The sequence below is a fragment of the Gallinula chloropus genome (assembly GCF_964237585.1).
Source record: "Gallinula chloropus genome assembly, chromosome: 4".
Classification (NCBI taxonomy): Eukaryota; Metazoa; Chordata; class Aves; order Gruiformes; family Rallidae; genus Gallinula; species Gallinula chloropus.
The window spans coordinates 84,339,775-84,365,094 of NC_140088.1; the positions used below are offsets into that span (position 1 = coordinate 84,339,775).

At 42.0% G+C, this 25,320-nt stretch overlaps 1 protein-coding gene across 1 annotated transcript in view; it reads right to left on the reverse strand.

Moving 5' to 3' along the window:
- Positions 1-25,320, reverse strand: part of ATRN (attractin) — a 153,841-nt gene that overhangs the window by 38,701 nt on the left and 89,820 nt on the right. Inside the window, exon 25 of the mRNA XM_084263364.1 lies at positions 601-662. Coding sequence (XP_084119490.1) covers positions 601-662 — 62 coding nt within the window. The remainder of the gene's footprint in view (positions 1-600; positions 663-25,320) is intronic.

Sequence of the window (25,320 nt, forward strand, 5' to 3'; positions counted from 1 at the left end):
TTACTTCTATTTGTTCCAGCTCCTCAGAAGTCATCAGTTTGCTTCACACTAAGAAAGGAATTTTACCAAGCAGTTCAGGTTAGACAGAAGGGTATTTGGCTTCAATTTATGTTCATATTTAACTTGGCACATTCTCAGAGCTGAGTTTAAAATCAAAAGGTGCTACCTAAAGAGTCTGAAATTAGTCCACGCTTAACTCTTTGCAAAATCACTTCCCTGATTTACAGTTTGTGTCTGATGATGTGTGAGCATCTGCAGTTTCTAGACATCACACTTTATTTGTACGATCTGGTAACTCAGCTGTCTTCTGCACTACTTGCAATGGAACTTCTCCATTTCAACAAGCCTCCCCCACCCCCAACCTCTCTTTCCCTGCCTGCACAGGACAAGACACATTTGCAAAGGCAGGCAGGCAATTTTCTTAACCTATTTCCTAATTATATACTTTACTGGAGATTTTCAGTGTCTAGGCTGTGATGTAAGTAGGACATTTAAGTAAAAAACCCAAAACAACAATAAAAATTGAACACAACTCTGAAAAACAACCCCCAAAGATCTTTGCTAAAGAAGAAGTATTTAGCTTTTTTAAATGAAAAGTACCTGAAAAAGGTGACAAAGAACTGCACCAGGTCCATAAAGTTGCTGTGTTGTGAGAATGCAATCTGCAAGAGAGAAGCAAATGCTTTCTATTACTTACTGAAAAGCAGATTCATATTTAAGATGCATTGCTGTGGGGATCAAAAAAAGCACAATGGAATACATCTTCACTTAAGTTAATTAACATTTTTGAGCAGGACTTTGAAGAAGCACTGAAATATTCTGAGCAAAAAGAAAACAAACTGCAGCTTCACGTTCTTTTGAAATCACAGATCCAAAAAATAAACCTAAACAAGTTAACATAACATCTTTCTCTCTCTCCCCCCAACAGTGTTCAAGGAACAGTCTCCAGTGCACGTTGAACTACCTGGGAGAACAAGTTCATATTGCTAGAGCACAGAAATTCCACAGAGCTAAAAACAAAGCATCTTTAATTATTGTCTACACAGCAACCCAAAGCAAAACATTCCAAAGTTGAAAATGCACATTCCCCTTCAAAGAATATTCTTACAGCAAAATCTCCTCAAATAAGTAACTTACACCAAGGGCAGCAAAGAGGCATGAGACACAGAAGATAACAGATACTGTAAAAACAGCTATGGCATTCATCTTAACTCACTTTTCCTGCAAACCACTGGAAAGAAAAGTGGAAAACAACCAAATATTTTGGACAAAAAGCAGAGGGAAGAAGCGAACAGGAAACTGGGAGGTGGTTTAGAGGCAAAGGGAGAGATTAGGGAGCCTGGTTAAAAATAACAAAGCCGAGGGGAGGGAAGCCAACAGAAAGGCAACTTCTGCAATATTAGGAATCAGAAGTTCTTTCCAGGTACCTCCTATTTCCTCTGACTATCAATCTCAGCACCACAACAGGATATTAACTCTTTCATGAAGTAACCGAACTTATTGCAATACTAAACTGAAATGTTCCCCTACAAAAGCTTTCCATGGGTATTAACTTCACCCTGGGTGTCATTTGTTGGCCTTGGTCCTTTATAAACTGCATGTTACGGCACCATTAGCATCAATAACAAATCTCTCCTCCCAGCAATAGTCACATTCCAAAACTCCCAAATACACGCAAAATGAGTTACTGCTTAGATTTCTGTTCCTCTAGAGCACCTTCTACTATAATATTTGCTTTAAGTGGGCATTGTAACTTGCTATAGAAGCTGACCAATGTAATTTCTGTGTAAATAGATTGCAATGCTCTGAAGCTGAAAGCTCCTTTACAGTACATAACTTGTGTTTCACTGGGAAGCTAACTCGAAAGCTGCAGACCAGATGCTTGTGACCTCAATATTACTGCCTGCAAAGACAAGAGAACACATAGTTTTCTTTCTGATTTTTTTTTTCCTTATAAAGTGCTTCCCAATAGTTTGTTTGGTTTTTTTTATTAGAAAAAAAGAGAGTGAGTATGATTTCACTTTGTATTTTAAAACTCAGCACATGGTAAGTGAGGTGGTTTTATATTCACAGAATTATCCTGGTGTTTCTGTAAGGCAAAGGATTTTCTTACTAAAATATCACACCTTAAAATACAAACATAATGTATCCAGTATGTGGAAATACAGTCTGAGAATAACTATGATGCTGACTGACTATAAAAGACGCAGTTCAAAACAAAGACCTTATATTAAGTATCGACAGCTCTTATTTAAAACTTCTTTTGTGGAGAAAGAAAATGGAAAGCACAAAGAAATCTGCAGACAATCAGAAGGGCCAGTTTCTGTGATGGAAACCAAAACTTGTTCCAATTACAATGTGAAGAAGAAAAAAGTATCTGCTAATTAAAACAAACAAACAAACAAACAAAAGACAAGACGGGTTCTAGGAAAGATTACTGAGTCTGTGAACTCATCTCTAACCTTTTACCAGAGAAGGACTTCTCATTTTCTGATAATAAAAGTGTATTAAACAAATACATATAGGGGAACCAACTTTTTAGAGGGGAATCAACTTTTTAAAAGGGTAGATAATGGCAGGACAAGGGGGATGGATTAAAGCTAAAGGAAGCTAAATTAGGTATCAGGGGGAAGTTTTTTACAGAGGGAGTGGTGAGGGGCTGGAACAGGCTGCCCAGAGAGGGGGTGGATGCCCCATCCCTGGAAATGTTCAAGGTCAGGTTGGATGGGGCCCTGGGCAACCTTGTGTAGCTCCAGGCCTGGAGGTTGGTGGCTCTGCCTGTGGCAGGGGGGCTGGAACTCTGTGATCCTTGGGGTCCCTTCCAACCCAGACCAGTCTATGATTCTACAATTCTATGAAATAAAACAGATAAGGGAGCTTTGGGGTTGTTTCACACAGCAGCATCACAAATGCTTTACCAGTGGTGGATTTTCTGTCTACCTGCTAGAGCTCTTCTAGTACAAAGACCAACTGAGGAGCTCAACCTCATACATGGATTAAAAAAAATAAAGCCCAGGTTGGCTTCTGCAATTTCCTCCTCACAAACTGAAAACACTTTATGCCATTAAACCTGACCAATCTCTGTCACAGGCAATTTAGTATCATAATTGTTAATGGTTTGCTTACTTAGAGCTTAATTTCCCCTAATATAATCTGCTCCTAGGACTTAATTAATTCAGTTCCACAGAAAGTTTGGTTAGAAACAGCAGTTTAAAGTAGGCTGTTCATTCTGAATATAGGAAAAAATATGGCACAAATTTCTGTAGCGGTATGGATTTTTAATTAAATTTAAATGACAGCAAAAGATTCATTTATCCATTCTTTAAAAAACCTCATTTTTGTAGCACGGGAATAAGCAATATAAGTGCAGGAATATCTCACACTGGGGACTGAGAGAGCCTCCTCCCAGTCCTGAGCAGCTCAGCTGCAAAATCCAATCACTGCTTTTGTAACACACGTGTCCTTTAGAGATGTTTTTACACTGTGTTCTTAGGAATAATGCAGTAGCCATAAATAGTTAAGATCAAAACGGATCAGAAAATTAATTACATTAATTCCAGGGAATATTATAAAGCCTGTGTGTTTATCTGATCTGAAAAGGTACCTGAGAAAGCCTTCCACCCTGTCACGCTTTCTCTAATACCACATCATTTGAAGTATCAAAAATAATTTGGCTGCTTTCCAGATGAATAAAAATAACTGGCTCTACAGACGGATAAAAATGTGTAATTAAAGAGTTTTACTTTCTTTATCTGTTGATTAGCATAAAATATTAAGCCAAAAGAGAAAATCTGGCTACCTCTAGCTACCCAACATCTAAAAGGTACAGCAGTTTGGAAATCAGTACACATGTATTTTTCAAAGGAGGTAACGGCAAAGTCCTTGGCCACTATATACTGTGTGTAAAGGAACAGTAATTTGAACCCAATTGACATTTCAGTAAAAGTTGGTATTTAAAACTCAAAGTATTTCTGGAGTGAAACTACAGTCTGTGACTGGCATGAATTTTGACAAATTGGGAGGATGATGTACCAGGAATTGGTTTGCATTAGCACCCAACTTTGTGCTCAAAGAGAAAAGAAACTGAAGAATAATTTCAAGAGAATAATTTTGTACAAAAATGGGTCTAGCTTCCTCTTAGCCACCTTCTTATTTTGAAACAAATTCACCTTAAGCAAGCATGTTCAACAGTATCTGAAGTTATTCAAGCTTCCAGCCTTTGATTTAGAAGTGCTTTTAAACAGGACTTGAATTTCACGGACCACTAAGAAAAATCAGTAACACCAAACCAGCAACAAATTCTGCAGAAATATTTTTTCCCCCATCAAATACAGCAAGAAAGTAATTGGGATAACTCCTCTCACTTACCTGTAACAAACACATTTACAGATAAATCATCACAACATCACTCCCTCTACTTGTTCTCTATTTCAGAGAAGTAGAAACCAAACTCTTAGCCATGATGTGGATCATAGGCTGGTCTGGGTTGGAAGGGACCCCAAGGATCACAGAGTTCCAACCCCCCTGCCACAGGCAGGGACACCAACCTCCAGGCCTGGATCTATACAAAGTTGCCCAGGGTCCCATCCAACCTGGCCTTGAACACCTCCAGGGACGGGGCATCCAGATGGGGCAAATCGCTCCAAATTCAAATAATTTCTAATATTAGACATAATATTAGTACTCCTGATTTATACTTGCTAATTGATGAACTACGAATGTACTGAAGAAAATTCCAAGTATGGCATTTTCATAACATAGTTTGGTATATTTTGGGTATCTGAACACTTGAGAAAACACAAGAGAAAAAAATTGTTTCAATGAATTTTCTTTCCCTGGTAACAACTCAGGACTATTCACCTGCTGTGTTTCTGCCTTTCTCTGCTATCGTACAAAGCGACTTGATTCACATCAGTGCTGCCCTTCTTTTCAAACTTACTTCATATTGGGGATGAGAAAAAGGGAAATTGGGTATGATATTTTGAATGGGACATGCTCCTAGAATAGAATTGTAAAGGAGGGAAAAACAAAAGTCTGATTAACTTATGAAACCAGAGAAGTACAAGAGAGAAGGCGCAACATGAAGCAGGCGACCAGAGTTTGGTGCTTGCTGTGAATTCAGAAGATATCAAAAGGTCAAAAGGTCCCTACTGCTAGATCTATTAACCTCACCTAGCAGGTAGGAGAACGCTACAGCACTTGTGTTTCCAAAGTCTACAGGACCACACAGCACCGAAACCCATGGAAATTCAAGAGGTTTCAGGCTCTTTTGCTTCTTGATTTAAATTTAGTCCCAGCGCCAAAGTTAACAAACAAAAAAGCAGCACAGAAGACTGAAAGGCTGGGAGCTCCACGAGCTTCCAAAGAGATAAAGCCAACAGCTAAACAAGCTGCAGATGACATTTATGTGCATCTTTCTCTATTTCATCTTCAGCACCTTCAACTTTCTCTTCTGGGTTTTTTTTTTGTTAATGGTTAGAGGCAAGGATTCAATCTGACCTTGGAGAATACACACAACAATAACAAGATGCTGTGGCCTGAATGCTGAGTGCCTGTGCTTCTGTCAAAGGACCTGCTGAAAAACAAATGGTTTTTAAGCATTCTTGAGCGATGCCAAAGTCATCAAAACACTGATTGTGCCCTCTGTGACAGCGATGGGGGAGGGAAAGGCTGCTCTTCTGCTCAAGAGGAACATGAAAACACACATTGTTCTTGGTGCTTGTCCACTCAACAGGAGCAACAAGCCAACTCCAACAGCCTTAGCGGTGAGGTTTCAGGAAAAACCAAGCCAATCGAGCAATCCAGCTCCATCACCTAAAAGGTGGTCCCAGCTTTGCAGCATGTTGCTGACACTGCTTATCATGTTCTGTGAACACCTCTAATGAGCAACCTGTTAAGCCAGCAGAGAGGTAACTGTAGGGACGTAGGGTGCTTTTGTGGTATTTTTGTGCTGACCCAGCTCACTGAGGGATGAGGTAAACTCAGTAGTGGCAACCCAAGGGAGCGGCAGGGCAAGATGACCCTTTTTGGGCAGGTGGTTCTCAAATCATCTCAGTAATGTGAGTTCCCAGGACAGCTTTTTAGTAGGAAGCATCTGTTGACCTCTTCAGATGAGACTCAGATGATCAGACTCTGACTGAGATACCTAAAAACAGGAACACAGGGGTATATGCCTATACTCAATGAAAACCTCATCTTTGATTCAGTTGGCCAGCGAAGGTGGCTAGTACAGGATAACCTAAGAATTTCCAGATCTAAATCTCCATCTATAATGGGACCCAAGGCACAGGAAAACATTTGTAGGCCCCTACATTTAGATGGTTTAAATTTCCACAGTGTATCCTTGCCCTTGGTTTCATGGATGGACTAGAAGCTCCATTCATTGTTTAGTAGGGGTAACCTATTGTCATTCTTCTGGCCCTAAGTCATCTCATGTGGCCTCCAGCTGCTGCTCCAGCAGGGCCTCTAAGAGGTCCTTTGTCCTATCTGCAATCCTTTTGAACCAGATGGTGAACAACAAAATGAAATGACTACTGGGTTATTAAATCTGCTTTCAGCAGTGTGAAAGCTTAGATGATTCAATGAAAATGATGGAAGAACAACTTCACTGGACAGAAGAACATCTCAAATCTGGGATTTGAGATTACAAGAACCACCTTGCATCCCTCTTGCAAAACTCTTGGATGTGATAGTAAGCTTAAAAGTAGATGTTAGTTTTTGCCTCATTACTATAATTAATTCTACCTTTCAGATCAGGCCATGGAGTAAACCACAAAGCACAGAAGAGCAGGCAAGTAAAGACTACCCACCCTCTGCACTGACACTATATCACACTTGGAAAGAATAAGCTCATTAATACCTGCTCTTTCTTTACATCTTCACATTATGGTATATCACAGGACAATAACTGTGGGCTAAGACCTCACAAAATGTCAGGGAAAATAAACACTGAGTGAACATGGATTGTATTTGTAATCTAGGTGTAAGAGGCAACAGGCAAATGGAGTGGGACGACCCGTAGCCAAAAGAAACCCTGTTCTTAAAACAACCTAACCATTGCTGCTCTGTTGGTGCTCAAGGATAACCTACAGCAGCTTTGTTGCAGGAGCCTTGTGTCACAGTATGCTAAAAGACACTTTCTTTTTGGATGCAGGGGACTCAGTTGCCCTCTGTTCCACCTTCACCTGGAAAAGGGTTGATTAGCCTTACGCCCTGTCTCAGTCAAGACCCGAACTGTTCACACTGAGATGCACCGAGCACTGGATGGCAATTTAACAAATGGAAAAGGAATACAAATTCAGTGAATGAAGGCATTCTACAGTGAAACAGAAATGCAACTCCCTTCCTCTGTGCAGGGTTACTGTTCAGTTAAGCGCAGAACAAGACATCTACAAAAACAAAAGACATTGGGATCTCCATGGGAAGGAAGCAAGGCTTGTTACAGACAGTGGCAAAGTGTGCATCCTCACCATCCCATCCCCTTAACCACTTGTTCCCACATTCCCATTGCACAGCAAGAGCACAGGGTGTGCTTCAGCTGTGCAATAACTCAGATTGCACAACCCACTGCTGCTGAAAATGAGTCTTTGTCAAGGCAGCTTTCAGGAGGTTCCACCACTGTGCAATGTGGTGCTGCACCACAGAGGCAGCAGGACATTCCCCTTTTAGAGGCACCACAGATCTATTTTAAATGAGCAGCAAAACTACAACACAGATTTTGAAAAAAGGACACACAAGAAGTTAAAGTGGAGCATAATTCAGAGGTGGGAGATGAGGAGGAGGAGTTGTGATGCCCAAATGAAAGCTGACAGATTTGAGTAGGGAAAACCATCCATGGTTGCAACACCAGCTCATTTGGCAGCTACAGGTCCAGGAGAGGTGGATTTCAGAAAGCAGAGACATCCCAGACAGAAATCCAGATCGAGCTGTTCCTGCTTGCATTAAAAGAATTCTTCATTGATCACCAGAAGCTCAAAACCCAACCTGCATCCAAGCACACTAGACAGACTGCTGCTTTTATATTTTGCAGAAGAAAAACTTCTCGCCCAACTTGGTGCAGCTGAAGAGCTTCACATGCCCAGATTTACATTCTACAACAAGTAAAAATAAAATCTCCACTAAAATTTGATTTTCACACCTACTACTACGAGCCACGCTGCTCCTGTGTGAAGGACCAATGAAAGAGATAAATGACTTATTCCTCACTTGCTGCAATACTAACTAAGCCATTGAGCTTTATGGCACAAACACTTGATACTGTGCAAATATAAAAACTAGTTCACTTCTGAAGTTATACCAAGATGGAAATCGATTTATATTCCAATACTGTGCTGCCTTGCTGCAGTAGTCACAAATTGTCACTTTTCAGCTAATTGGCTGCAGTCAGCAGTTGGCTCAGAAATGCCAATTATATATGCTTTGTCTCCCCATGCGAGCTCTCAGATTGCTGTGCAGAGCAAACAGGGGCAGAGCTGCCTCTAAATTAAAAATGGTGCTTAAGATTTAGTCCCCCATTTCTCTGCATCAGAAAAAAATTACCACACAAATCTGACAAACGGGAAGTATTTGTTCAATAAACAGCCAGGTGTTGAACAGTGATGCTCATCTAAATTTCAACTGCACTACCAAACAATGTTCTGGGAAGCCCCGTAATTGGAACAGCAATCTCAGCTCAGACCAGACCTGACCACACACCTACTCATTACAGTAACACACTACCAAATGGCACCAGAAACCTCCAGGTAGAGCCAGAAAAAACCACTCAGCTCTTCTGAATGTCAGGCAAATACCTTAAAACTAAAGATCAACCATTCCCACACACCTCTCGAGCATCCGCTCTCTATCCTGTGTGGACACTCAGTCGTCATGCAAGAGGAGAGAGGTAAAGGTAACTGGAGGCTGCTGTAGCAATTTTAAAGGAGAGAAAAACCAGAAATAAATATAAATATAGAAATAAGTACAAAAGTAGAATACAAAAGTAGGAATAAAACATCCCCAGGTCTTGCTTTCAGAGCTGTGGCAACAAGAGGGAGTAGCTGAAGTAACAGCAAAGGTGGTGAATCTCATGGGCTGTGCAGGCACTGGCGGCAGCATCGGGCTATAGGAAAATACAGGCAAGAACTCACAGCTTTGTAGAGTCTCTTGGGATACTGGAGTTTGGGGTTGGTGGCTGGATGCTCCTTCCTGAGAGCTCCTGCTCCGTGCCTGCTGGGAACAGCAGTGCTTGCAGCATGGAAGGACTGGGGAAGATGATTTCTGATAAACTCTGCTGCAATGGGCTGAGGTACCGTCCCAACTCTTCTCTCAGACAAGCAGTCTCCAAGGAGGGTTAAGAGGAGGAATTCACATCTCATTCTGCCCCAGAAGTGCAAAGTGCAGCCTCACAGACTGATCAACGAGATGGTGGGTTTCCACTGACATCCTGTGCTCTGCACTGGAGCTGTGAAGTCCTCACAGCTGACTTCATGGGCAAAACTGCAGATTCAGGTAGCAGCTTCTGCAATAACTTCAGCAAAAGTCCCTGTTGGCTTTGTCAAGTCAGAGAGAACATTCAGTGACGAGGCAGGAGGGTGAAGAGTAGCTCCAACAAGCCAAGATGATCACGTTATAACTAAAAACTTGGCAAGGTGGGTTTCCATGGGAAGAGGATCTCTAAAGTGCATTCAATTCCCCCAAGCTTTGGGTACAAACCCTCTCCAAAGCAGCGAGCACAGCACACAAATAATTCTGCCACATTTGGTTTCTTGTGAACAACTGAACTGGTTGTTCAGTTCTTCCAACTTGTTGAATCCTGGTGAATTTTTACATAATAACTCACTCTGAAGAATGAAGTTAAAAATAGTGTATTTCATGATAACTGCAATTAAGTTCAGGCAAATTACTATCATCAACTAGAGACAAAGACTAACAACATTAATCACTTCTAGCAATAAACAGCACTGCAGACTTCCGTTACAGAGAAGAAAAGGACTTTAAACTATTTTAAGGATTTGGAAATTGAATCAAACTGCCAAGACTCTTCCAACCCCACAAACTGCTTTTAGACAAAAACCTTTCATTGCTGTTGGCTTCTCAGAATCTTGCTATTGGTAAGGTGTCCACCTCTGAATCCAATTTTTATGCTCTGAATTCAAAGGGTAAAAAAAATACACTGTCACATTGTCAACTCACTTTGAAAGTGTCCAAGAAGGGATTTATATTTTCTACCAACCTTTTCTCCATCCACACCTAAAGTAGAAGACTGACCTACAGGTTTCATAGAAGTCACCTGAAAATGGATTCTTGGAGCAATCCTGTATGTTGCCTTATTTAATTCTGTAAGTTCTAAGCAACAGGACCTTCTGAAGCACAGCCCAAAAACTTCATGCCACTTCTACTTCATTTAACTAGAGGAAAAAAAAACCACACCTCTTCCCTAAAAGGTCTTGCTTATGAAATGCAATGGAGGTAAGGAATTCACTCCTTTATGAGGAATTCAGCTGAGAAAAAACAATGCAATAAAACCCCCTCATTTAAAAATAAAATAAACATACATTTTCCACTGCTTGGTTTAAAAGCAACGAGTTCAAAAATAGGAGGCTGTTACAAAAAACCCACCTATATAAAATATCAAACCCTTAGAACCAAACATCAAATGTCTTTATGCTGCAAAGCTGGTTTGAGTTACCTTGAACTTGGTGGCAGGGATACTGCAACTCCTGCACCCACCTGATGGTTGGCAGGCAGTGTGGGGGGATGTGGGCACTGCCAAAAGCAGGCACTGCCAGAAGCAGGCACTGCCAGCTGAGCCCTGCGCCCCAGGACAAGTCCCAGGAGCAAAGCTCGGCTCGCTTGCAAAGCCCTGAGCAGATTGCTGATGCCACAGAAAGAGGAGGAGAGGTTAGAATCTGCCACTGAGAATAGCTTTTTGGTTACAGAGTGAGTTTTCCTGCCACCATGAGAGAAAAATGTTGATAAACTCCGTATTTTAAATGGATTTGGGTTTATATGTGACAGCAACAATTACTCTGGAGATAAGGCAGTGCTGAACTACTTTGAAAATAATTGTTAAAAATAAAAATGTTGAAGCTAGCCACAGAAAGCAAGTCACTAGCATTGCAGGGCTTCACTCTTCCCAGCTGCAAGTCACAGAATCATAGAATATCCTTAAATACCACCCCTGTCCTATATGGCTTTGGACTAAAAGAGGGCAGATTCACATCAGAGAGAAGGCAGAAATCCTTCCCAGGGAGGTTGGGGAGGCCCAGGCACAGGTTGCCCTGAGAAGCTATGGCTGCCCCTGGATCCCTGGCAGGGATCAAGGCCAGGCTGGATGGGGCTTTGGGCACCCTGGGCTAGTGGAGGGTGTCCCAGCCCATGGGAAGAGGTGGTACTGCATGGACTCTGAGTTCCCTTCCCACCCCAACCAGTCTGGGATTCAAGTTGTAGCAATAAAACCCCAAAGCAGTGTGGGACTCTGTGTATCAGGCACTGCTGTCTGGACACATTTCTGAAGGATCCTGGTGGCTGGCTGTGTGCCGTGCAGAGCTCTGACACCATCTGCGCGCAGGGTAAGTTAACGTTTCTCAGCATACCAACACTATTTCTGGAGAGTTTCAACATGGAAAAAATTAAAACATAAGCACACAACAGCCCTAACACTCTCCCAGAGCCTGAAAGTCCAGCACAAAGATGAGCTTTATGGTCTACAACCACTTGTGTGCCAAAAGCTTAAAAGGAATAAAAGTTGTTTTCCTTAAGAGGCTGCAGTGTAAGTACACAAGAGGGAATCAAGACTAGAAAGAAAAGCAGCTAAATACTTATTAGCAATTATTTTTTTTTTAAGGCTGCAAAGTAGCTGCCAGATGGAAATAGGCAAAACCTTATGTCTTGCATCATTCCTGACCAGACAAAACACTGGAAATATATGCAAGACAGAGCTCGGTGTGGCAGTGGCTATTAGTGGGAAAAGAGCTGTCTAGCTCTCTGAGAAAGCCATGATTTCTAAGGATCATATGGGATGAGAGATTTAAGATGTTTATCAGTCTGTACCACAAAAGGTTTTGCAATATGCCAGCCACAGAAGCCTCTACGGAAATTCTAAGTATTTTAGATCTTGAATAAAACAAAGTAGTAAAATACACATATATACTTTTATATGTAGTTCAAAGTAAAATATACATCTATTTATATAAAAAACAGATACCTTCTAGTGACACCATCTCTCACATTATTACAAAATACTGAAGCCACACGCTATTTCAAACCTGGAGTCACATCACAAGCTGAAGTAATTTTAAAAAATTAAATTAAAAGATTTAAAATTAATCCCCCTCCCCCCAACAAAACAACAAAAGAAAACCCAACAAAAATACAATTTCCTTGCAACAAACTACCTATTTGCAGGAAGAAAAAAAAAAAAGGACCAGAGATACATACAAAGTTCAACCTATTTTAGAAGTTTTTTAAATGATGCACTCACACGGTTATGAAATAAAACACCAGGAGCTTTAACAGATGTACTTTTCTCTGCTGCATACTCATGAATTGGGGAACTGGCAGCCTGACCTGCGTTTCCAACATAAAAGCAGCAGAAAAACATCAGGCACTTGGGAAAAGAACTTTATGCTGCAGAGCACGGGGTAAGTGAGCTCCCGGACGGGCTGATCAAAGGTCTGCCCCGTGACGCAGGGTCTGTGATGGTTTTGAAAGAGCTAGGAAGGCAGAAATCATAGGCTGGGCTGGTTTACTGATCAGGGGTTTATTTGTTGAATGCCTCAGCTATGATTTTGAGTTATAAAAAAAAAATAATCTGAACAGGAAAAAAAGTAACACTGTGGGAGAGGGGAAAAGTGAGCAATGCCGATGTTGCTCTCATATTAGCATTTAAAAAAAGTTATCTGTAGCTAAAGGTGTTCTAGAATATGTATCTCACCATTTTGCCATGAAGAACTTCAACAAAAGTTTGAACTGCCAAATTAATCTATCGTGATTTATTTCACTCACTGGGGTCAAAATATTCATGCACGTTAAAGATACTTTGGGTCCTGGTACAGGAACCAGGATGGTGCTTGAGGCAGAAGCAAAACAGAGATTTTTTTTAAAAATAACTATACATGACACTCATAACTGAGGAAATACAAAACAAAACTGATTTCATAAAAAAACCAACAAAAACCTTTCAACATCCCAGAGATTTACTGCTATGCCACCACATTGCCCTGACTCAAGCCTCCAACACTCCTGGCCAACACCACTGTAAGCAACATCTGCCAGTATGAATGAAAAAACAAAAATAATTAAAAAAAAATATTAATCTTACTACTACAAAGTCAGGAAACTAAGTGAGAGAACAAGAAGTTTTAGTGACAACCCAGGAATGGCTTCTTTCCAACAAAAGCAGACCCACAGAGCCATCTGAGAGCTGTTACTCGAGCGCTGGTGGCTCTGTCTTCACGTTGGGAAGCTAAACAAGCCAGAGGCTTTCTGCTTTGTCACCCTGTGTGAGCAGGGGATATATTTCCCCCCCGTGGTTTAGCCAGGCTACATCTGTTGTTGCATTTGAGTACGCTGGCTTCTTGTATTTTATTAGCAGTGCACTTTTCTCCTCTTCATTAACTCTGCTTGCTATTCTTTGACTCTTTAAATAAGCTTTCCTATCAGGAAATACATCTAGCTCTTCTGGTAGCTGTAAAACCTTCCCAGCGACACCCACATCGCTCGTTTGCTGAAATATATTTGAGCTTGAGGTTTACATTTACCTTTGGTGCTGGCATACTGTATTTTCAAGAAGAGCTATTCAGCACAGCAATAGAGAAACTGCAAGCAACCACCATCACCACCCCTAGGCTCACCCAGGACAAAGCAATTGTCTAATGAGGCCTCTGCTTTCAGAGGAAATTAATTCTGCGATTTCTTCTTTTTATATTATGTTTTCCTGCCTTTCATCATACAACAAAACCAAAACATCAACTCCCTTAAAAGGAATACAACCCATACCTATCTTACTTTCAGAGAAAAGCCTGTCATCCTAAGAAATCCTCCTGGTATTATTAAATCTGAATCTCAGTCTATGTCTCTCCATTCCCCTATAACTTTTCTTATTTATGCAGCTAAAGCTTTGGCACAGCCACACGTGCAGACTTCCAATGCTATATGAAGATATTACAATAAACTTTGCAAACAAAGATTTGTTGAGTTACTACAGTTCATCCCTAGAATACTCCAACATAAGGTAGCCGTGTAGCTCTTGAAGTGAGTCCAGAGGAGGCCAAGGAGATGATACAAGGGCTGGAGCACCTCTGCTTTGCAGACAGGCTGGGAGAGCTGGGCTGGTTCAGCCTGGAGAAGACAAGGCTCCAGGAAGACCTCAGAGTCCCTTCCAGTCCTTCACACGGTTCCAAGAAAGCTGGAGAGGGGCTGGTGACAAGGGCAGGGAGGGACAGAACAAGGGGAATGGCCTTCAGCTGCAGGAAGGCAGATGGAGAGGAGATGATGGGAATGAGAAACCCTTCCCAAGGGTGGGAAGGCCCAGGCATAGGCTGCCCTGAGAAGCTGTGACTGCCCCTGGACCCCTGGCAGGGATCAAGGCCAGGCTGGATGGGGCTTTGGGCACCCATGGCTAGTGGAGGGTGTCCGGGCCCATGGCAGTGGTGGCACTGGGTGAACTCTGAGTTCCCTTCCCACCCAAACCAGTCCGGGATTCAAGTTGTAGAAATAAAACCCCAAGATGTCAATGTCTGGGTAAGAAAAATGACCCATGCAACAACACAGGCCTTGGGGAAAATTCAGCATGAGGCACTTTCAAGGTTGCTGTAGCCACCACTTCTAGGAAAAATATCCTGGAGTTGCAACACACACTTGTAAGGGTTAACTGCCCTGGAGAGAAACCCCAGTTTTTGAGGATTTAAGAAGCTTCTAACAAAAATACTTCTTAATACGAAAAGGAACAACTTCTAAAAGGAGAAAAATGCCATCTCTCATCTCTTTATGCTGAAAATAAGAAGGCAGGAGCAGATAAAAAGGAAGTAGCTGTTTCGTGTTTTAAAGTATCATTTAACTGTTCCATTTCGAATCCTTCCATCCCCAGCAGAAGATGTCAGTTTGCCTGCTCTGAAAAATCAGCATGTAATTGCATGTCTCCAAAAGTAATTACATTCAACAGCAAATTTCATCAGATTAACAAATTGATTTACGTTTCATTGTTCAGTTTAAAGTGAAGCTCTCCCCACAGCGCAAGAGACGCGGTGGAAAGAGGCTCAAAAGCACCTGCAGTTACGTCTAAAGAAAGGCAAGGGACATCATTAGCAAACAACTTTGGCATTGCAGTGCTTTCAGAAGTGAAAGAAAAAGAACATTTTTGGAACATTAGGGTCCCAGAGAGCTAAGGATGATTACATCTCCACACCTACATCTATTTCTAATTAAAGGTGCACAAGGCCCACGGAGGACGTGGCAGGAAAGCTATGGAGATCACTGTCCTCACTACAGTTTCAAGCCTACATAATCATTTTATCTAAGCAATCACTACCTATATGTATTTTATTCTCTTTGGCCAACAACAAGGACCTTTTTTCTTCCCTTTTCCCCTCTCTGAGAGCTTTAATTCGATTAGCTTTTGATTACAGAACGACACTAATTTAGAGCAAGGCTGGAAACCTCCACGGGTTACATCTAGTCCCTGGGGATATTTATGCCCTGTATCAAATACCTAATATTTCTCCAGAGACGAATCAGGGTATTAAGAGTCAGTTACTGACCCTACTTTTCAACTATGGCACGGTTTCTTCACTCTATCTCATTACCTGTGTTATCAAAGCCTTTCTGTTGGGCTGTAAACCTCAAAGAGGTAACCCTAGAGAGCATCACAGCTGGTAATTATTCATGTCACCTTAAAGAGGTCGAAAGCCTAAAATAAAAGGAGGGTGGAAGCGTGGGATCTAGCATGCCTCCAGCTCCGCTTTTAAGTGGAGGGGTTTTAAGCTCAGCTGGCAGGAGCTAAGGGTACCCTCAAAGCTTTCCTTGGCTGTAGGAAAGCATCATCCATCACTTAGCTCTGTAAGAAAACAAATGCTTCCCGAAGCACGTTAAACACCGAATGGCAAGTAAAATTAAAGCTTAATTGAAGCTGGTATTAAGATTCATGCTAATGGAGACCACCTGTTTTACGGGTTACATTGCCAATAAAAATATCAGGATGGGGAACTGAGAATCTGTAGAAGAAATTTAATCCAAAAGTGCTTTAATGAAGGAGATTTCCTTTGAAAAATGAGAACTCGGGAAGATTTTGCATGCTGTTGGACACAAGAACCATGAAATATTAAAATGATGATAAAGATCAGAGTAAGAGCTTTGTCTGAGGATCGTGAAGACTTTTTAGGAATGTAATTCTTGGCACTTCATAAAATATTGGGTACTATTTCCCACTCAAATAGCCACGCTCAGCGTAAGAGAAAAATGAGCCCGCTTTAAGCAGCTAGAAAGCCATTCCTTAGAAGAGTCTCAGTCTGGTTTATAATTCATCTCTCCTCTGAAACCCAGCTGACACCAGCAGCATATGGCTCTGCTTGAACTTTGCCGACATACCAACGCAGGAAACATCTACTGGCTGGAGAAAAAGACACATTTCTGATGTTATTGCCAGCTCTGCAAAACCAAATAGATGCAAAGAGAATCTGCTCTCTTACATTCCTGCATACGTTTCCAGCATATCATTGCAAACCAGTGGGAACTGTTGTACAGGTCAAAGGAGGCCATTAGTGAAAATAACAGACTCCCAGAGCAAACCCTTGGGTTGCAATGAGAGGCAGAGCAGAAATATTTTGATGCACAGGAATAAACAAAGCTTAGGCTGCTCCCTTAGACTAACAACCAAGGAAAGAAGAAAAGGTCATAAAAACGTACCAAAATCAGCAGTCAGAGGTCTAATATACAAAGCACTAAAATCCAAGAAAGAATCATTTCCCAAAGCTTTATTCAGAGCAGAATCATATTCCCACATCTATCTGAAATCTTATTCACTCGCAGCAGCGCAGCTCTTAACCAGAGCACTAAAAACGTGTATTTTCCTTCCAAACTTGGACACTGTCATCCTGACAATATCCACACCAAGGGCAGGTTAACAAAAGCAAGAGAAGGCAGTGACAGGAGGGTCCCAAAGGAAGGTAGTTCATTAAAGAGTACAGCATCCAAGAGGTTTTGCCCGTGATGGTTTACGTTTCATTCCTTGGGACCGCGCATACCGCGGCATCCTCTACACACAGCAGCAGGAGCACAGTGTAATGCACAGCCTGCCAGTGTACAGGCACAGGTTAGTGACAGCCACCTGGTCCAACACCAAAAAAAAAGGGGTGATGGACCAGCACATTTGAGGCTGTCCTCAATTTTCAGGTCTCCCATTTGTTACAGTTTTCTGCGCTTGAACTTCTGGCAGCTCCTCGGAAAGCAGCGATCAATTTAAGGGAGATGAATCATTTCCACCTCTCGGTTCACCATTCACAATTTCAGCAGATGAACTAGACAGCAATTCAACGTTTCTGAGTGGGTTCACAAATATTTTCCTATCACGGTAAACAGCGTATTTTGAAATACCACAAATAATTACAGCGACCCATTTTGTGACCGAATTAAGCTATCCACAGTGCATTAACTTGCTGCGTGGAAAGGAATAAAGCTTTAGAAGAGGTTATATAGGCTCATAGTCCTGAAATAAATCGACCAGACAAACACACCCCCATCCCTGAAAAAGCTTCAAGAGTCCACGCAGAAGTTTGAGAAACTAAAATCAACAGACAGCTGAGGCAATTTTATCTGGGTTTGGTTTTTTTTTTCCACTACAGCCTTTATGAAATCAGAGCAGGAGGCAGCAATTTAATTGACTTGAAATTTTCCCACCAGTTATCAAACGCTTCCAGTCCTGCAACAGCACAAGCTCTCTAAGGCTGTCATAGCCCTCCACCAAATGACACGTGCAGCGGCGCTACGTAGTCACAGCGGCACTCTTTGGAGGCCCAACATGTAGGGTGAATTGCCAAGTGAAAATGCACAGTGGAAAGTCTAGCAGGGTTTTGCAAGTGGTGTATTTTGTATGCAAGAGGCTGCAAAATCCATTCGCCTCCTTTTTTGTTCCTTGAAGCATTTGGCTCATAATTAACGTTTTAAGAGCGTTGAAATTAAAATACTTCAACCAACACAAAGGAAAGAGAGGAGGCAATTGCCAGTTAACGATACAATTACAAACTGTGGGTTTTTCCTTAATCCGCTCCGAGGCACCTTACATCTACTCAGAAAGCAAGAGATCAATGCAAAAGGCTTCGTAGGGAGGGCTCAATCTGGGAGAAAGCAATCTAAAATCAAATCAAATGGGACAGAACGTTAATGAAAACAATAGTTTGGGTATGAAACGAGACATGGACACAAGTTTATACTTAGGGAGTGGTAAAAAACACCACCAGCAGCACACTCTAACAGAGCAGAAAGCTTAGAGCCATTAAAAAGGGGGATGATGTTTCCTCTATTAGCAGTTCTAATATTGACCCCCTGTGCATTCAGGAGAGGGACTCACTCACTGGAATCTGCTGCAGGTAAATACTCGCTAATTTAAGTGTGGTTTAAAACTGCTGACATTCACCCAAGCAGCAGAGAGAGTTTCAAATTCTCACCATGAACTACTTGTCAGCTCCAGAACTGAAGTTTCACCTCTGGGCAAACTGACTTTGGTCAGGATGGAAATCCATGAAAAGAAGTCCTCTCAAAGTTTCTGTACCTAATTCCATTGCTTCTTACTGCAATACTGGACAGCTGATTATTTGCATCCTAGAGCTCTTTTCTAGTCTGAGATACATTTTGAAGGAATAGCAAAGCAAACTTACAACAGAGAGTAAGAAAACCAGGAAAAAAGTGGGAGAAAAGATCATTTTATGTTTACATTGACCAGAGAAAAACATCAACCCTAGTAACATCCACTTATTCCCTTTCCTACAGGGTGCACTCACAGTTTGGGGGAAGGTAAGGAATATTTCAAGCAGTGTTTTCCAAGCAAAAAGGGAGCAAGGTGAACAGCTGAGGTTTGCATGACACTTAGAAAGTCACCGTGGCTGGGCCAGGCAAAGATTCTTTAGCAGAGAGGAGCTGCAAAGCAGAGAATGGAAATACTGAGACGGTTTTGACAAGACCTTACCTGGGTTTTCAAGAAATCTTGGCAAGCTAAGGTTTTAAATGAACTCTGCAACGTAGCTTTCATACCCGGAAACCACTCAGACAGGAGGCGTTAGGAAGCAGATTGCTGAATTTTGAAGGTTTTCCGTATTTTGCAGCTTTAATTCTTTTACAAAATAGTCAAGTCATCAAAGGAGGCAGGGAAAGGCATCCTAAACCAATATACTTAACAAAAAAAACCACCACCCCAAACTGAAGTGGTTTTGAAGGGAGGTGGAGCAAGAAGGGGAAAAAAAAAAAGCCAGAACTCAATGTTGGCAGGGACACAGCTATCTCTAACAAAAGAGCATTTATACTCTCCAAGTCCAGATTTTAACAGGCAAGAGAGGGCAAGAGAGACAAATTTCAGTCAAGGACTTCAGAATAAAGTTTCTAATATTATTTAAAAAATATATAGTGGATTAGATTGCAGATTAATTGCTCTGCAGGAAAGAATGCATTTCTGCTGGAGCAAGATTTTGTCTATACACAAACATTTCTGTTTAGCTACGTCTACTGTATCTAAATTGAAAATAAGCCAGGATAATAGAGTGTATGTACAGTGACTGTTTATTATGATATTTAAACAACAACAAAAAACCCACCCCAAAACACTAGTGGGACACACTGCACTGCACAGGAACAGATGGGTAAGCTGCAAGGTGACGCACACACATGCGAGGAGAGAATATTTTCCAGCAGTCTGGCAGTAGGCAGAGTTTCACTGACTTCATCATACTTCTTCTATTAAAACCATTCTACTTCCCAAAAGGAAATTGAAACATGTTCCCATAGCTGCAAAAAAGTTTAAGAGCGTAACTGCAACGAGCAGAACTGTGGGAGGTGGTCTTGGAGATAAGAAAAGGTTGGCATCCTGGCCATACTGCAACATAGAGTTTTAATTAATGAGTCTGCTTGCCCTAAAGGACTAAACCCAACTTCACAGCAACTTTTATGCAGTGAAATAAGGGATGACCACCTAGAATGAGAGATGAAGTATGGGAAAGATCTAAGTATAAACTATTCCTGAGAAGAAGCATGGGGCAAGCGCTGATGGAACAGTCAGGAAAGCTGCAAGGTCACCCCATGGCTCTACTTTACATCTTGAAGTGAATTCCAATCAAGGATCAATTACTAGAACGTCTTTGTCCCAAAAATCCATAGCTGGAGTTAACTTCTAGTTCATCTTATTGAAGATAAACTTCTACAGAGAGCCAAGAGTTTACAAAAATACGGAAAGAAAATAGGAAAGAGGTCCAGGAAGGACAGGTAGGAGCAAAGATTGCAATTAAGGGCAATCGAGGGCAGGCAGCTCAATCCACCAGGGATGATTGCCCAAGACCTGAAAGGACACAGAAAGTCCTGGAGACAAATCATACTTTTTTACTGACTTTTCTCTAGTTTTTCTCTGTGGAACAATTACTTTTCTTAATACCATCTCCTACTCACTGACTGCTCTGAAAAAAAATTATGAGGATGGTGAGGAGGGAAAAGAGAAGTTGGAACACAGCAGTGTCCCTGGGCAGTATGAGACATGTAGTGTCAAACTGTATGGGGCTGTAGCACCTGGGGTAGAAGAGCTTTCATGGGGCATGAAGTCTGACCCCCCACTTTCACCAGATGGAGTGATGAGGAGGTGGTGAGGTGGATTGAAAATCGCGTGGTGTGGTGACCAGAGGCATGAAGTGTAGTTGGAGGCGTGTTCATTAATGATTCACTTAATGATGTGGATGATGCAGCAGAATGCACCTTGACAGCCAGTTTGCTGTTAGCACCAAACTGGGAGGAGTTGAGATGCCAGAGGGTCCTGCTGCCATCCAGAGGGACCTTGACAGCCTGGAGAAATGGGCCAACAGGAACTTTATGAAGTTCAACAAGAAGTGTAAAGTCCTGCCCCTGAGGAAGAACAACCCCAGGCACCAGGATGTGCTGCCCTCCCCACCTGTGCCCCCTCCCAGCTGGAAAGCAGCTTGGCAGGAAAGGACCTGGGGGTCCTGGTGGGTATCAGATTGGCTGTGAGCCAGCAAGGTGCCCCTGTTGCAATGGTGGCTGGTGGTGTCCTGGGCTGTGTTAGATAAAGTGCTGCCTGCAGCTGGAGGGAGGTGATTCTTCCCCTCTGCTCAGCACTGGGGGTGCCACACCTGGAGCACTGTGTCCAGTGCTGGGCTCCTCAGTATGAGAGAGACACAGACATACTGGAGAGAGTCCAGGAAAGGGGCACAATGGGGCATGGAGGGACTGGAGCATCTCTGCTGTGAGGAGAGGCTGAGAGATCTGGGGCTGTTCAGCCTGGGGAAAAGAAGGCTGGATACCAGGAAACACTGTGAGGATGACCAAGCACTGGAACAGGTTGCCCAGACTATGGAACCTTCATCCTTGAAGATATTCAAAATCTGCCTGGACACAGTCCTGAGCTACCTGCTCTAGGTGGCCCTGGTTGAGCAGGAGGCTGGCCCAGATGACCTCAGCCACTCTGGGATCCTGTGAAGAAGCCCATGGTATTTGTCAGATTCTGGAATGCAAAATGCAGACCTGTGTCTCCAACAGTTGTTAAAGGATGCAGAAGAAAATGGGTTTTAACTCACACTCAAACAAGCACTGCTGCTGGGTTGCCACAAAGAAAGGCAGGGGGAAAGCTATGCTGAGCTACAACCAAACCTCCAGTGAAAGGAGGTGAAGGTGGGCTTGCTGGAGAAGGGTAACAAAGCCATAGTGAAGTAACAAAGAACTGCTACTGCAAACAGGAGAAAGAACTGTGACATTCAGCACCAACAGGTATTTGGAGAAAGACAACAGGAAAACCAACTTTGGGGAATAATGTTTGTTAGTTAGGAACTAACTGAAGAGCAAGCTAATAGAGATGGTGAGGACCACGTATTCCAGGATGTGATATCACTGCCAGGCTTCTTCACAAAAACAGTGTCTCAACCAGTAAGAGCTGCTGCTATTTTAGACTTTGTTTTGGCAAGTAACAAGGACATTAAGAAGAGCTGATGATATGAAATTACCTTGGGTTGAGAGCACACAAGCAAATTCGTATTAAATCAAGGATAAAACGAAGTAAGTCCTGTAAGAGAATAAAAATTCACTCTTTTTAACTCTGAGAAATTAAATAAGCCAGGAAAATCGAGTGGACTAAGGAGATAAGGAATGGGAAAGCAGCCATCTAAGTATTTCTCTTGGGTCAAAGATGCAAAACTATTTGAAAGCTGTATTAGACCTAACCTCAAAAAGGACATTAGGAACAATTAAAGAGCCTACATACTATGGAGAGGGAAGGATTCATTAGCAAGAAGCCAGCAAACAGTAGAGAGATAAATTAAGAATTGCCAAATGTCAAACTGCTAGACCTCAGCAAACGATAAACAAAATAGCAAGAGAGCTTTCAGCCACACAAGTAAAGAAGAGCAGAAAAGGAAAGGGAGGAAGGTACATTGTAAGGATAGACAAGACATTAAAGCCAATCACCTGCACCCCTAAAACTAAACTAGAGTTTATCATTGAAGACTAGGACACCAAACACAGGCATGCAAGGTAAAATGTCACAGAATCACAAGGATGGAAAAGACCTTTTTGAGATCGTCAAGTCCAACCATTCCCATCCTAAGCTAAACCATATCCCTAAGTACCTCATCTACCCTTTTTTAAACCACATCCAGGGAAGGTGACTCAGCCCCTCCCTGGGCAGCCTGTTCCAGGCCCTGACAACTCTTTCAGGAAAAGATTTGTCTCTAATATCTAATCTGCCCCTGCCCTGGCCCAGCTTCTTGCCATTTCCCCTTGTCCCATCTCCTGCCACCTGGCTGACGAGACCATCGCCCACCTCTCTACACCCTCCCTTCAGGTAGTTGTAGGTGGGGATAAGGTCTCCCCTCAGCCTCCTCTTCTCCAGGCTGAACACCCCCAGCTCCCTCAGCCGCTCCTCAGAGGATTTGCCCTCCAGCCCCTTCCCCAGCCTGGCTGCCCTTCTCTGGACTTGCTCAAGGACCCTCCCCTGTTGAATGGGAACAAGGTAATAAAAAGACACAGAGTCAATATGAAGAATAAACTCAAATGTTTCGCTGTGTTCTAAGTCAGTGGAAGCAGACAGCAAGCACCCCAGTGCTCCACAAGAAATGGCACATGAAATAGCACTTCTGGGAGCCAGGCTGCTAAAACAGTCCACCAGCCAAGCATGGCACCATGGAAAATGTAAAACCTGTATGTAGAGGAGGAGAGACTATCTAGATATTCAAGCTCCCAAGACCTCAATAGTATGTGAGGTTTCAGAAAAAGTTTTCAATGAATTTCATAAAAACAAAATATTGAAGGGGGAAAAAAAGGAAAAAAAAAAAGAATAATGAAAAACTGAATTCAAGAAGCCACAGAACTGACAACAGTAAACTGGGATATGACAACTCATTACTTTCTGTCTGTAGAAATACTTAATTATATAGACATAGGAAGTGCAGCTGAGCTAATCCAAATTTTATTATGGACTTCAATATGTTGAAAATTCCTGGGAATTAAAGCTGGTGAGGGTTACTGCAAGAATCAGAGCAGTTAAGGGAGCCAGAAGTTACTTCAAGGATGACATTCAGACAGACTCTGACTTGGTATATTCATTAATGACACAGACCCAAAATAAAGCATGCTAACTGCACAATCTGCTGACAAAGTTGAAGGAGATCACTGAAAAAATACAGAAAAGAATCACAAAGAAGAACAACTAGATGATCTTCAGGACTGGCAGTATTCCCCAGTAACAGCAGCAGGATGACATTTTATGATGCTATTAGTGACTGAGAAGGATGGTCGCTATCAAGGCTGAGAGCTCATCAGTTGGAAACCAAGGATGTGAAAGAACAGGGCATACTAGTCCATATTAAAATGAATAAGGGCTATTAATTGCTGCAAGCATAAGAATGAGCAAAGCAAATGCTGCCATAAAAGGGCCTAGAAAGGTCCATAAAGAACCCAGAGATAGTGCTGTACAAATCAATGGGGAGACCTGATCTCCACGACCTTATACGTGGCTGATCCAAACTGTACAGGCAAAAATAATACAAGTGAGCACAGAGGAAAAGCAAATGAGGCTGCTGAACCCAGATAACCTGTTTCATGGGATGAGATGATGAGGGTTTGTCTTGCTTAAGCCAACAAACAAACATTAAAGGCTGAAAGAGGATACGACCTGTCCGAATTCATCCAGGGAGAATGGGAGACTCAGCTGCCAAACAAGTTGGAGGGGACATTTAAGCTCAATGATAACAGTAGCTGAGGAAAAACTAGCAGAATTCTCCATAAATACAGGTAAGAGTAAACACAGGAGAGCTTAAGTGACAGGAAACAGCACTGTTCCTAAACTTCTGCAGAGGCCTACCACACAGCCCTGCATCAAGAAATAGCAAAGCAAATAATTTAGGGAAGGTCCAGTCCAGCACTGATTATGGAAAGTAAACTACGAGTCAACACATAACCTGCAAGTTAAAAAAGGAGTTGTGATTACCAATTTGTGGTTATGATTACCAATTTGATTTCAGATTTATACACATCATTACACAAGTGCCCACCTTTGTATGTAGGACCTTGCTTTTCCTACTGAAAGCTTTATTTGCTTATTGTAAATGAAAACAACGAGGCTCAGGACTTGCTGCTTGAGTATCCAATGACATAAAGGCTTTACCTTGGAGCTCTTGCAAACTCCTCCATATCTAAAACCTACGACTTGACAATGAACTAAGATTTCACCGACCTGTAAAGCAGTAACTCTCCAGATAGAAAGTTATTACCAATATTGTACATGATACTAAGAAGAACCAAAATGCAGCCCAAAGCCAGCCTACCAAATCTAATCCTCTAGAATCAATGAGACAAATTTTCCTGAGTATTTAAAACCTGTCATCTTTACCAGAAGGTGATGCAGACATTTCACAAGTATTCATAATATTATTATTTTTTTAAAGTTCAGGAAATACCACAAAAACATCACTACAGCTTAAAGACCTTTTTTCCAGGTGTGCCTCATTTCCTTGCTCAATAATCTCATGTGCATTATTTTCATTGGAATGGACCCCTATAGTGAGTTTCTGTAACTCTCATGTGAAACATCGAGTATGTTAATGTGAAATTGCCAGTGCTTACATAATAATTGGTTAAATAAGGGTG